This window comes from Erigeron canadensis, chromosome 6 (genome assembly GCF_010389155.1).
Source record: "Erigeron canadensis isolate Cc75 chromosome 6, C_canadensis_v1, whole genome shotgun sequence".
NCBI classification, from domain to species: Eukaryota; Viridiplantae; Streptophyta; class Magnoliopsida; order Asterales; family Asteraceae; genus Erigeron; species Erigeron canadensis.
The window spans coordinates 40,709,211-40,723,467 of record NC_057766.1 but is presented as its reverse complement, the minus strand read 5'-3'; the positions used below and the strand labels follow the sequence as shown (position 1 = coordinate 40,723,467).

The 14,257-nt window shown below is 34.9% G+C and overlaps 2 protein-coding genes across 2 annotated transcripts; one reads left to right on the top strand and one right to left on the bottom strand.

Annotated features, from left to right (window-relative positions):
• Window positions 1-343: 343 nt before the first annotated feature.
• On the top strand, window positions 344-6,543 carry LOC122603909 (probable methyltransferase PMT11). The gene is made up of 9 exons (XM_043776763.1): window positions 344-1,231; window positions 1,569-1,718; window positions 1,842-2,112; window positions 2,266-2,376; window positions 2,675-2,834; window positions 5,304-5,561; window positions 5,654-5,776; window positions 5,862-5,939; window positions 6,041-6,543. Exons 1-9 carry the CDS (start codon window positions 596-598, stop codon window positions 6,240-6,242), a joined length of 1,989 nt encoding a protein of 662 aa, XP_043632698.1. The 5' UTR covers window positions 344-595; the 3' UTR covers window positions 6,243-6,543.
• Window positions 6,544-12,270: 5,727 nt separating this feature from the next.
• On the bottom strand, window positions 12,271-14,055 carry LOC122604089 (protein phosphatase 2C 37-like). The gene is made up of 4 exons (XM_043776989.1): window positions 13,471-14,055; window positions 13,053-13,367; window positions 12,871-12,976; window positions 12,271-12,748 (listed from the first exon to the last, which is right to left on the bottom strand). The coding sequence occupies exons 1-4, from the start codon at window positions 13,924-13,926 to the stop codon at window positions 12,417-12,419; spliced, it is 1,209 nt and encodes a 402-aa protein (XP_043632924.1). The 5' UTR covers window positions 13,927-14,055; the 3' UTR covers window positions 12,271-12,416.
• Window positions 14,056-14,257: the final 202 nt, after the last annotated feature.

Here is a 14,257-nt window from a genome sequence, read left to right as displayed (position 1 = left end):
TTTCGATATCAATTTTAATTTTCAAGTGGGTTCAAAAATATAATTAAAAACTAGTAGTAAATAGCTAGCTAGTAATGTTTATTTACAACGTTAGTTGGTTCATAAGTAGAATTATACTACCAATTATTACACTAACATTAGTCAATATTAAAAGAACATCATGCAAATGAGGTAAAAGTTTAGTTGTTGCAATTTGGCCAAGTGTATAAATTTAACCAACAAACTATTGAGGACCTGAAATGAAATAAACTAAGTTTTAAAGTACCCTAAACGTAAGTTTCAAGTCAGTAATCAAAGAATCATGATTTGTTTGTAAATCTACAGAAATAGTGACATGTACATGAATGAATCATCTTCAACCCGAAAAACGGATTCTTAAATAAAATCCAACATATCGTAAAAGCCACTCCATTTGCACACAAATTCATACATATACGGAGTATATTTTATATCTATATAATACACACCAACGAACACTTGACTGAATTGCTGCCACAGTTAACGGCTCAATTTCTCGATTACAGTTAAAAAAATAAATGCGTTAGCTGTAAAAACACATGTATTAAAATCAGATCTGGAGATAGTATTTGCAAACATGAAGGAATTCAAATCCCCAATTCTGATAAAATTCGCCGGATTTGCATTCGTGGCGGTTGCTTTTTTCTATCTGGGTAAGCATTGGTCAGATGATACTTACCAGCAGTTGATTTTTTTCAGTACAAATTCTGATTCTGTTTCCAAAACCCCCACAATTTCAGTCTCACCTAATTTCAACAAATCATTTGATGTTAAATCTTTAATCAACGATACACAACTTCAACAAGAAGTAGTAGACAAAGTTTCAGATCAGACATTGGCAATGCCGCCACCGCCTCCGCCGGCGGTGCAGAGGTTAGGTGTGGTGGATGAGAATGGAGTGATGAGAGATGAGTTTGAAGTAGGTGAGTATGATCCTGATGTTGTTGAGAATAGGAATAATAGTGATAGTTATGTGGTGGGAGAAGATGGTGAGAAGGAGGTTCGGGTTTTTAAGTTCGAGACGTGTCCGGTGAGTATGAGAGAGTATATTCCGTGTTTGGATAACGCCGAGGCGATCAAGGCGTTGGATCCGACTGAGAAAGGCGAGAGATTTGAACGGCATTGTCCCCCAAAAGGCAAGGGGTTGGATTGTTTGGTGCCCCCTCCTAAAGGTTACAAACCGCCTATTACTTGGCCCCAAAGTCGTGACGAGGTAAAAGAACAAAATTTGTCAAGTTTTTTTCATTTTTGTATGCGTTAAATGTTGTGGTGTATAGGGTTATGATATAGGAACTATATGATATGTAATGTGATATTATACTACTAATGCTGACAAACGAAATGAGACTGGATTAGTTTCGAGTTGCAATAGTGTAGAAATGTATACAAAAACAGATAAGGGTTGTGTGCAAATTTAAAGCAATAAACTCTAAAGCTTGAAGCTTGTTTCATACAGAAATAACGCATTGAATCTGGCAATGATGTTTTAGATATAAGTGATGTATTGTGGATCCTTTTCCTATGAATTTGTTTGTTTTGCAATGAAACAGGTGTGGTACAGTAATGTTCCACATGCACAGCTTGCTGAATATAAGGGTGGTCAAAATTGGATTACCGTAGACAAGGATAAATTTAAGTTCCCTGGAGGTGGGACGCAATTCATTCATGGGGCAGACAAGTACTTAGATCAGATTTCACAGGTATAATCATTAAATATTTCTCGTAATAATGTTCTTCGTTTCCAAAATGGAGTTGACTTTCTTTTTGATGGAGAGTTAACAGCCTGGTACTTTATTCTGATGATACTTGATTCGTATTGGTAGATGATCCCTGAGATTGCATTCGGAAATCATACTCGGGTTGCATTAGATGTTGGATGTGGTGTGGCAAGTTTTGGTGCATATCTGTATACAAGGAATGTACTTACAATGTCTATAGCTCCAAAAGATGTTCATGAGAACCAGATTCAATTTGCACTCGAGCGTGGTGTGCCTGCAATGGTGGCAGCTTTTGCAACCAAAAGACTTTTATACCCCAGCCAGGCTTTTGACTTGATTCACTGCTCAAGATGTAGAGTCAATTGGACTCGTGATGGTAAATCCCTTACTCCCCTGTCTATCTTAGTTTATGCTTATCATGGAAACTGATAAGATCCAATTCTTGGCTCATTTAGTAAACATCAGTCCCGAATCCCAAATCAGGCACTTTCTAATTTCCTTTCACCTTTTTACATGTATTGCAATAAAGATGGGATTTTGCTACTTGAGGTTAACAGATTGCTTAGGGCAGGAGGATATTTTGCTTGGGCGGCACAACCAGTTTATAAGCATGAACCACTTCTGGAAGAACAATGGGAAGGTAATGTTGTAAGCATTGTTGTGTTTCCGAGCATGTATCTGTATCTTTTAATACTTAGTTTCTGAAAGGAAACTCATTTATCAAACCCTAGTTTGTAGATTGAATTTCATATTTCAATCCCCTTGAAAAGTAGGAAGAGGTAAATCTAAGAAAATTGTTGTATCATTCCCCCATGGAGGTCAAATTGTGAAATTTGAATTTTTTGCTAGCTTATATATTGCAATATGCTCATTGGCAAAACATAAAAGCATGTGTCTCAGAGATGACCAACCTTAGGGCAATTTTTCTTTTCTCTCAGAGATGACGAACCTTACAACTAATCTTTGCTGGAATCTTGTGAAGAAAGAAGGATATATTGCAATATGGCAGAAACCTCTAAACAACAGTTGCTATTCAAATCGTGAATTGGGGACCCTACCACCATTGTGTGATGAGAGAGATGACCCAGATGATGTTTGGTATTTTTCTAATCTCTCACTGATACATAGATCATTTGGTCATTTGTGCTCTATGGTCTACTTTACAAGGTCAAGTTACAAATGTTCTTTAGTCTTCAATGTTAGTTTGGAGATTTTGCAGAAGGTGATTTATTATATGATTATATATGATGGGGATTTTAGATAATGTGACTAACTTTTGCAAGCACCATTTTTTTTTCAACTAATTTTTTTATACTTGACCATGGCAGCAACACTTGTGGTATTAGTGTGGCTCTTCTCTGATGTCCCATATCGATCAATCTATATGCTTTCACACTTCATTCGGTCATTTTGTTATAAATGTTTGTTTCACGTGTGATTACAGTTTTACCTACCATATTTTGCTTAGACTTTTAAGTTTTAACGATGTCAAATCATTGCCAAGGTGGTCTAGTGGATAACATCTTGACCTTTAACAAGAGATGTTAGGTTTTAAATTCCTGCTATATACAATTTTGGGGGTGGACAGGGATAGGCTTGGAAACAGCCACAGGATACCCCGCTTAGGCTGCTTACATCCGATTAAAAACGACTCGCCTTCCCCTGGTAACCTGAATAGGCAAAATCTCATCAGTTTACTTTTAACAGTGTCAAAATGTGTTGCTTGGAGCTTTTCTCTGATAGTTTCTTGTTATAACTCCTTTTTTCTTTCTTATTGTCAGTACTAGATACTAGATTGTCAAGTAGAATGTTTACTTTTGCTTTTGGTCTTATTGTATCTAGTCTGTTTAATTACTCTCTGCATTTCAGTATGAAATTATGAATCCCTGTGAACTTTATTACTAAGAGTGGGAGTTTGCTTGTGTTCATGTACTTTGAAAACGATTAGTCTCTAGTCATCAATGTATGCCTGAAGGTTACCCCAAGTAAAGAAATAAGGGGCTTTGACTAGTTACAGTAAGGCCACTTCAATCCTCATCAACTTTCCCCGGGCTAACCATTTAATTGAATTTAACTGATGATCTAGTCTGTGTATATCCTATTCCGACTAAGCAGCCCGGTGTGCATAAGCAAAAACGCCTAAAAGCATGATGGTTGGAAGAGAGAAGGTGAGGGCTTTCCTCACAAAGGAAAGGGAAAAGGAAAAGGGAATGGGATTTGTTCATTCAGCACAGTGCAGCCAACACTTTGATGAGCACACCGCAGTTCACGTCACAGCTACTTTCTTGTCTGCAACTCTTTTTTTTTTTTTTTTTTACTTCTTTCAAAGGGGAATGAATGGAATGAAGAAAAGAAGAGAGGAGGAAAGTGGTTCACTGGAGTTTGTCTCTTGAAAATGGTTATTATCTTGAAGGTCTTTTTCTCTATTTTATTTCATGCAAGTCGACCATTGAATCTATTAAACCGGGCCGCTTCTTCCCCCTCCGCAGGAAGACTTCCTTCTTTCCCTTGTCTGGCTGGTTATCTCAAACCGGCATTCGAACCCACAAAGCCTAGCCGCACCGCCATTGTGCTATCACCCTTTTCCCAACCAAGCATAGGTAGAAGCCCTCTTTCCCCATACACAACGACGGTTCCAAGCAAGATGAATAGTTTATAGTCGACTCAATATCGGCGAAATCCCCCCATTTAATATCTTTCCTTTTTCCCCTCTTCCTTACCGGGAGGGCAATCTTCTCTTATGGCCTTCACCTCCCGCCCGGCCCGGAAATATAGAATCCAGCCCCCTTCTGATCCATTCATTTCTGCAAGCAGGGAGGATCCAGAGCGAAGCCCCCTCCTATTCGAGGCCGGGTGTCCTTGCCCCACAAGCACCCAACCTTCTTTTTGCAGCCTATTTGGGCACCTGAATTGAGACAGAACAGCTGTGATTTAATTCAGTATTAAAATATTATGCATGGAGCATAATCACAAATATTTTATTACGCCTTAAAGTATAAAGATGACATATTAACCAAAAGTGATTATAAACTGAAGTAACGGGGAAAATACCAGAACTAGTTGCACACCAAAATTCCCCAGCTCTTTGAAAGTTTGAATGTTCAATGAGTATAGTTATGCACCAAATTGACCCAGCCCTTTTGAATATTTGATAAGCATAGTAACGAGTACCTGAGCAGGGAAAAATGAAGAGAATACTAGACTCATATCAAGGTCCATGCACGATTGCGTTTAGGGTTCGTTAAAGTGTCAGGCAATGAAATTATATTCATAATTTGGTAACCCATCAATAGGGATTAGGCATCGTGGTTTCACGCCAACTTTTTTAAGGGTAAGCCAGTCTTGGCGATTTCGTATTGTTTCATTGATGCTCTCATGAATAAGTCTAGGAAAAATTGTACCTTGAAGGCTTGAATTCTTATGAAAACCTTGTTTTTTGATACATTTGTCACTCCATGGACCTCTGTAATGACGCCACCTCAAATCAGTCATATCAATAGATCCTTTTTTTTTGTTTTTTTGCTTGACAGAAATAAAATCAGTCATATCAAATTACTTTGATTTCAGGTATGTTAATTTGAAGCCATGTATTTCTCGACTGCCTGAGGATGGGTCTGGAGCAAATATTACCTCGTGGCCGGAACGACTGAACAATCCTCCTGAGAGGCTTCAAAGTATAAAGCTTGACGCATACGTTTCTAGAAAGGATCTGTTTAAAGCAGAATCCAAATACTGGAAAGAAATAATAGATAGCTACGTGCGAGCTTTACGCTGGGGAACTTACAAGCTTCGAAATGTGCTGGACATGAGAGCGGGCTATGGAGGGTGAATGAATTTTTTTAATCTCCTACCGTAAGACTCTTTTATAGATCATCAGAACTTGATAAGACCAACCCTTTCTTTTTTTACTTTGGCAGCTTTGCAGCAGCCTTAATTGAGAATCAACTAGATTGCTGGGTTATGAACGTTGTTCCTGTTAGTGGTCCTAACACCTTGCCTGTCATCTATGATCGTGGACTTCTAGGAGTTATGCATGATTGGTATGACTGACTACTTTGCTATAGTGAACCTTAGTAGTCGCCAATTTCATATTTATGATCTCGTCTTGATCACTCAAAATTACAGGTGTGAGCCATTTGATACGTACCCAAGAACGTATGACCTCTTGCATGCAGCTGGTCTCTTCTCAATTGAACAAAAAAGGTAATCATGAATATTAGATATGCGAAATGACAAGCTGTAAAAATCTCCAATTTTTGCTCAGTTATTGAATCTCTTCTTTTGGGTGAATGTCAAACTATCAGATGCAACATTACTAGCATCATGCTTGAGATGGATAGAATTCTGAGACCTGGGGGACGTGTGTACATTCGCGATTCCATTTCGGTGATGGATGAGCTTGTAGGGATAGGGAAGGCAATTGGGTGGCGTGTAGCACTGCGTGATACAGCTGAGGGACCTCACGCAAGTTATAGAGTTTTGACGTGTGACAAAAACCTGCCCTAGTCAACTCATAATGAGAGTTTTCGATTATTTTATATTCATTAAAAGCAAACTGCTTCAGCTTCCTATTACTCTAAAGAAAACTACAGAGGATAAAGGTTCGAGTTTAATTTTACTGTTCTATAGTTGTAGCACAACAAGGTCTTGTATATCATAGTCATTTTGTGGTTACTTATTCTGTATGATTTTTTTGTTTTGTGGTTACTAGTTGTGTATCGTTACATTAGGTGCAGGACTTTACATTGAGAACATTCTATGTAAGTTTTTGTATTCATCCATTAGGCTTTTTACATGATTTCGTTAACTACTTTTTGTGAAAGAGTCGTAGGAAACCAGATGAAAATCTGATTTCTTTCTTTTTAATCCAAAAATCCTCGTAATCAAAAGAGCCGGTTATGTTTCCGTCGAGCATTGTGTATTTAGCATATCAAACTTGCACAGGAAAGTAGGAAACTTAACATGCTTATATACTCGACTGCCAGCATATTGCTTCATTGGACAACTGGAAAGAGTAAAATATGTGTTACGGAAATGCTGTGATTTACAAAAATGAATCCATTTGTTCTGGTGACTAATTCAATGAGCACAAAAGAACACAAAACTGAATCTGAATATATGCCACATACGATTCATAAAGTAGTCATTTTGATGTGAAACCAGTCAAAGCTTCCATATGATAACGTTGTTTTGTCAGTCTTCAAACCAGACATATCGAATATATCATGGAAGATCATATTCTTTGATTATAGCATCACTAATAAATGAGATTCTACGGATATCAAAGTCTTTTAACATTGCAAAAAGACACGTCAAACTTTCATGGAGGAGGATTTTTGTCTAGGAATATGATTTTGTGGTAAGAATTAGCAGGGGAGAGAAATTTTATTCTCCAGAAAGATATGTCCCAAGTGACAAACACTACATAGAATAACTTTTGGCCTATCTGTATTCGAAGTAAAGTTGTAAATTTAGGTTCTGAGTTCAAGTACATTTAAGTAAATATGTGAGTTTCATGTTTTTGTCATGAATCTTAATGATTATAAAGGCATATCAACAGTGCCGGCTTCAAGACTGCCAAAAAAACAAGTATGATAAAAATAAATTTTATGGTTCATGACTGAAGTTACAATCCTCATGAAAAATGGTAAAAAAAACAAAAAACAAAAAAAAAAAAACCAACCAGTTAACAATTTTAAAAGCCTGGCAGCTAATTTTTTTCTCTCAAAATTTTTTTTCAATAACGAGTTAGTGATTAAATCGTGATCATATGAAAGACTTTCTCATGATTTTCTTTTTTATAGACCATCAAATCGTGATACAATAGAATATCTAGCTACTAGCCAGCTAAAATCAACCGTATATGCTCGTGTTTATTTACAGAACAATAAGTTAAAGGATTGGTTATTTATGTGGATCGATAGAAGTAGATGAATGCAACATAGAATCAAAAGTTAATATGTAGTTGGCTCGTTGGTCTTTACAAGTTATATATATATAAAAGGATCCTGGGTCTATAATACCAAAATATACGTTTTATAGTACCAAAATCTACACTTTTGTGTCAATATAAAATTCCAATCAATTACATCTGGCTTTAACATATAATCATGGATAAAATACTTAAAAGATTTCATTCGGATGCAATAAAACTTTAAAAGTACATAAAATAAAATGTATGTTTCATACCTTATCATTAATATTTAGATGTATAATATATATTCACAACCAAAAATATCACACTTTTTTGTTTCATTCATTCATCTTAGATATATGTGCATCAAATTTATAAATCTTAATTTGTCAACAAATAATGATAATACGCATCAATGCATCTATATATTAGTAAATTTTAGAGATACAAATACATCATATTGATGAATCTGAAATGTAAAAACATTAATTTTAAGTATTATCATTGTTTTTATTTTAAAATTGATTTTATTGGAAGGTCACCATTTGACATTTGTAAGCTATATGTGTAACTTTATATTATTAGTGGTGTTTATTTTTTTAAGGTGAATTTCGTTGGAAACTTCGTGTCACGATTCGATAACGGAAGCTCTAGCATACGTTGTTTTAACCGAGTTTGCGCTGGAGAGCTCTCTCGAAGTAGAAATGTCTATTTCAAATACCCGATGGGGGATACCCCTACTAATCCGCCCGAAAGTACAACGATTAATAAGGGTAAATTCTGTCCCCTCAGACTTGAACCTAGGTATCCCCAAGTCAAGTCCTCATAAAGGGACTTAATTCTTATGTCCTACCTAAGGCTTGAACACAAGACCTCAAGAAGAATAATCTTTCAACCATTAAGCTAAAACTAAGTAAAATTATTAGTGGTGTTAATGAGGTCTTGGGAGCCTTTGGTATAGGTTCAACCATTCAAGTCTTCACATGAACGGTTTTTCTATTTAAATGGATTTTCTCCAATTAAAGTACTCGGTGTGAGCAATAAATGTTTTCTAGTATGGAGTCGACAGTTTTTTAATTGTGAATTTCCCTTGAAAGTAAAATTAAGTATATAAAGACGTATCCTGTTGAATCTAAAATTTATCGATAGAAAAGAAATACTTGTATTATTGTATAGGGATGGTTATAACTGTTGTTTACAGTAAACTGGCGGGTTGCCGGGTTCAAGGTTTTAAAACCTTGGTTCTAAAATGGCAACGAAATACATTGTATAGGGATGGATATGCTAAATAAATAAATATAAATATTGACTTGGGAGTCCACTGGGATGATTGATTAATTTATTTAATTGGAATCCAGCACACAGAGAGTGACGCCGTAGGGTTGGACCAAATGTAGACGTGGCTGCACCTGATGTTGACTTGTGCCTATATTCTGATTAAGAGTTCGCCGTTATCCATCCACATACGCACTCAGAGACACCATGTCAGCCGTCTTCATGGACCACCGTATATACACCGATACACGTTGCTCAACATTTTGTTAAGTTTAATACATACACATGTCATTATAGTTGATACTTGATAGCAAGAGGAAGAAAATTAATGGACCTCTTTGATTTTTCGCAAATTAAACGAGATCATGCAAAAGGAACGTTAAAGTGAGACTCCTATATCTACAGTGCTCTATTTGATATTTGATCAAGTAATAATAATATTTTTATCTTTATTTTACTATTATATCAGTGCTTTTGTATGTAGCTAGGCTTGTCATATATGTAATCTTTGTGTAAATTAATTATGTGGAATAATTGAAAGTATGGTTTTCGGTTCAATCCAAGTTTTGTATGTTTAAGAGCACACTTTTACTTAATCCGATAACACATTACACATGTGAATACCAAAACCCCCGTAATACTAGTTTGCCAAAAGTCACAGACAATTGTTATGCATCATGCCATCGTGGGTGTTTTTTCATAATACTGCCATCAAATTAGAGGTATCTTCTTTTTCGTCATCACGTTGTATGTGGAACTGTGAAGTATCTACCAATAAACTAAAACATGATTCATATTTTCTTACAATGACACGTAGCGTAATTCTTAATGGCCATTTAATTTATTTATTTTATTAAATTAGCTTTTTTAGTTGTATATAAATTCAATTTTTTTATTAGACTTAGAACTAAAATCTAACTCTTGGCTTATTAATACAAAAGATATTATAACCTTATTTGATTGATCTTTTTTTATTAATAAATTGTCTCTTTTTCTTTTTCAATTGTTCAAATCCTACTACTTATATTAATTATAATACTTTATTAACATGATTAACATGAAGACTTCAAAATTTTGAGTTTACGATCCGAAATCACAAGGCTATTTGTCATCATGCACTATGCTTACAAGTTCCGATTTTGATGTGGTTTTAAAAATTTAAGGTAAATCCAAAACGTTAACTAAACGTATATTATATTTATCATTAATGTTTATTGTAATTTAGCTTCACTCATCGATTTACTTTAACCACAATTTATTTCATATTCACGAATCATGTATGAGGCAGATTCGAATTTCTTTATGATATAACTTATATAACTATCGTATATCGTATAGGTATTAGGACTAGTAATACGATTGTAAAAGGAAACTTTGTGTTGTACAAATCGACTAGTTTTGTGGTTTCAAGTTTGGGAAGGAATAGATTTTTATAAGTTGTGTACGTTTCTAATTCTTTAGCTTAGTATTCTAAATTTGGTAAATAGTTTTTATATACGGCATGTGTAGAACTTCAGAGTCTTTTCATATCCGGCAATTCACAACATATATATTCCTTGTACACAATGCTAGTGAATTAGATATTAAAAAAAATAAATCCTATTGCGAGACGCGAAGAGACCGTAGGAAAACCGGTGATCATGATTTGATATTCCATTCCAAGATATGAATGATAGAAAAAACTAATAAAGACTTCTTTATCTTTCTTTCGACAAGCAAAAAGATTTTATTCCAAGCTCAGAGGCATCTAAATGATCAAACCTTCTAACACTAATTCATACACGCAAACGCAAAAAGGAAGAGAGAAAACGGAAGCAGAAATGAGAAACCATCAAGATTAACCATGATCAATTGGTTCTAAACCATCAAAATTACCCTGAACCAAAACTTGACTGTTGTTTGTTATGAAGGCACACATGCATTCTCGTTCAGTGCTTCTCTCCATCCGATAAGACTTATAAAAACTTACATAAACTATATCATATCAATAATACATTATAATTGAGTCTAATGGTGTATTAATTTTCAAAACCTTTTTAAAACTTTAGTTATTTAAATATATAACTTTTGAATTATTTTAACATTTTCATATTTTTATTATTTATTTATTTAATCAATTTAATCATTTATATATTTAAATATTCATCAATAAATAGTTAACACAACTTACATACTTTTGTTCTAGACAGTCTAAGGTAAAAACCGACTGTTGGCAAAGTTGTCCGTCGTCACTCTTTATAAGGTGTAGTTATAATAGAAATTTGGAATAACAAAAGATAAAATTAGAAAAATAAAAATCAAGAAAAATTTAATTGAATCCACATGTTAAATTATTAAAATTTTATAGGTCTATTTTTTATGCATATAAAATAAGGTGATTATTATTATTTCTTTCAAAAATTTAAATTAACATATAACACCGCCATATCTTCCGTACACGGGCTTTAGTGAACATAAAGAACACGAGATAGTTGTATATTCTAACATACTGTAACTTAACAAAATTTCTCGTGTATTATTTAAACTAATACGAGTAAATGATTTATTTTTACTTTTGAACGTCTTAAATTAATCTAAGTATAGATGACTGCATCTATTTATAATGGAGAATGATATATCTATAACAGATTTTGGCCATCTATACAAATGAACATATTATACAGTACAGTTTACAACTGTATAAAACATGTATTGTTGTAAATGTATTGTAAATTTATCCCCCTCCATTTATAATTTATAATAAATATTTATAATAAATGTAATATATAATAAGCTTTACTTTAGCACGACACAACCATCTTGACACTTGGTTAAAAGTTAAAATCGTTGGCCTACTGAAACCAAAAATTGATTGGCATAGAGTCTGGCCTGATTTTTTATGTCATTTTTTATCTCATTATTAAAAGAATTATTAGTTTATTTAGTTAAAAAATTAATCATTTCCTTTCCCCAAATCTTTTAATAGTTTTAGTTCATAAATGATTTGAACTTGAAAATACGATCGATTCAGCTAACTTCTAGTTTCCTCAAAAGTTAATCAAATGCAAATTTGTATAAGAATAAGAACTTTCTTATAAAATACGAAGCAAATACAACTTTTATAATACACACTTATATTACGACTTGCGTATATGGCTTCATCAATGCGAACAATCCAGCTGGAGCAAATCTACGTGGTCCTCAAAATATTTTCCAATTGATTCGTGTCGCTATCACTCTTGCGATGAGTCACCTAGTTCTTAGACTAGATCGGCCACATAATTACTAACTTTGATCCACTTAACTAATTCAATCCAAAAGGACAAAATAAAATACAAGTATTATACTTCAATTCAACTATACAACTTATAATAATGATAAAATTAATTAATATCGTTATCGTTAACAATAATACATCAAACCTTTCCATCTTTGATGAAACAATGTTAAAGAAACAAAAAAAAATTGCTTAAATTTCTATTTAATAAAAACAAAGAGTGTCATTATTATTGTTATAGATTTCTTCTTAGATCAATCACCACAACGCTAACGTTATCCGTGCTTCTTCTAGCCAAGGCTAATTTGGTTAAAAGTATTGAAGCATCGGAACATGCCTTGTCTGAGCTCTCACCACGCGCCACGTTTAGCTCACTTCCGGGCGAACGCGGCGGTGATGGGACCTCCTGAGAGCTCAGACACATGCGAGCGACGCTGCATGCTACGTCGTTTGATACTACGTCCCATAAGCCGTCGCTCGCAAGGATAAGACACTCGTCTTCAGCTGTACGTTCCGTTACGGTTACTTCCGGTTCCGGTATCACGTATGGCTTCAAATAGTTATCACCTGTGGAGATAGTAATGAAACAATTATTAGTAAACAAAATTTTTTATTCATAAGTACTTAATTAGATCTTCAACAAGTCTATATTCATTAACGAAATTATTGATAGTTAAAATTAAACATACCGATTGCTCTAGACATGGCTAGCACACCAAGAACTCTAGCACCATCCCAATATATAACACGGCCACCCGCCTTTTCAATTCGTTCAAGTTCGTCGGGTCGATCAGGCTATATATTCCAAAACGAAACATGTTAGTTTTGAATGTCGAAATAATTAATATACTCGAGAAATAGTAGTTGATACCTTATGATCCGTTGAGAGAGGGATGGCAACACCATTCCTACAAAGTACAGCCCGTGAATCGCCGCAATTAGAGACGATAATTTTATCAGGAGCGACAAGGGCAACTACGGAAGTAGATCCAACAGCATCACACTGTGGAGTTTGAAGCTCACATCTACAATTTGAGCTAGAAGCACGATTGCTCCACTCGGTTACATCTTTATCCATTTTTGAAAAGCATTTCACCATTGTATCTTTCCATTCTATTGGTTTCTCGCTGTTCTCAACTTCTTCTTTCACTATCTCATGCATTCTATCTTTGCATTTCATTGCCGCCTATGACAATATTAGAAGAAACACAATTTGATCAATACACAATTAAACACATATGTTTATCCAATATATATAAGATCGAATAAAGATAAAGGTAATTAATTACATGTGAACATCCGTGGCCATCGTACACGCCATAAAAGTGAAGATCCTGAGAATCCGATTGACAAAAAGAAGGTTTAACCGCAACAGCATCTTCCAAATCTCTTCTTCTCCCGCAAACAACCGTAAGACCAAATCTAGACATCTCTTTGTGCAACACATCCTCGTTCAAGGTTTGCGACGATGTTCCAACAACTTCTTCCTCGGCCTGTTTTGGAGCAACATCGTGACCATCCCCACCAGTACTAGTAGTATTTTGAATCGCTTCTAGTATTTCAACTTTTCTTCTTTTTCTATTGCTACTTTCAGGCAAAGGCATGACGACCTTAGAAGCTGCATCAGCTAAGAATTGTAGCTGATGGATTTCCATCCGGCGACGTCTGCCTTGACGTCCACTGCTGGGTTCAACTGTGGACGTCGTCTTTGTATCTCCCACAACACCACAACACATACCAGCCATATCTATAAAATATCAATACCAAAATATCTTGATGGATTTGCAATTCCAATACGAGAGACAGATATGTACGTGTCTTTAGCTATATTTATATGTGTGTGCAGAAAAAATGTTTGGAGGAAAAAAAAAATACAAAGTTATTGATTGATAGAAAAAGGGGAATGGAGAAGAGACCATATTATACCTGTTGGAGAGAGGAGGGGAAGTGGGGACGGACAGCTGCCCGTCACCGTCACGGGAAGACTCATCCGACATGTGTAGTTGGTGTGACGTAGATATCTCAACATTATATTACATGGAATCTGTGCCGTTGATTTCCTAAATAAAATCTTCA

Bases quoted from the DNA above. Each gene is read 5' to 3' on its own strand.
- LOC122603909 (XM_043776763.1), top strand. From the start codon at position 596: ATGAAGGAATTCAAATCCCCAATTCTGATAAAATTCGCCGGATTTGCA. The intron at 1,719-1,841 runs GTATAATCATTA...TCGTATTGGTAG, and splicing joins ACTTAGATCAGATTTCACAG to ATGATCCCTGAGATTGCATT. The intron at 5,940-6,040 runs GTAATCATGAAT...TCAAACTATCAG, and splicing joins TTCTCAATTGAACAAAAAAG to ATGCAACATTACTAGCATCA.
- LOC122604089 (XM_043776989.1), bottom strand. From the start codon at position 13,926: ATGGCTGGTATGTGTTGTGGTGTTGTGGGAGATACAAAGACGACGTCC. The intron at 13,368-13,470 runs GTAATTAATTAC...ATATTGTCATAG, and splicing joins ATGGCCACGGATGTTCACAT to GCGGCAATGAAATGCAAAGA. The intron at 12,977-13,052 runs GTATCAACTACT...TGGAATATATAG, and splicing joins CTCTCTCAACGGATCATAAG to CCTGATCGACCCGACGAACT.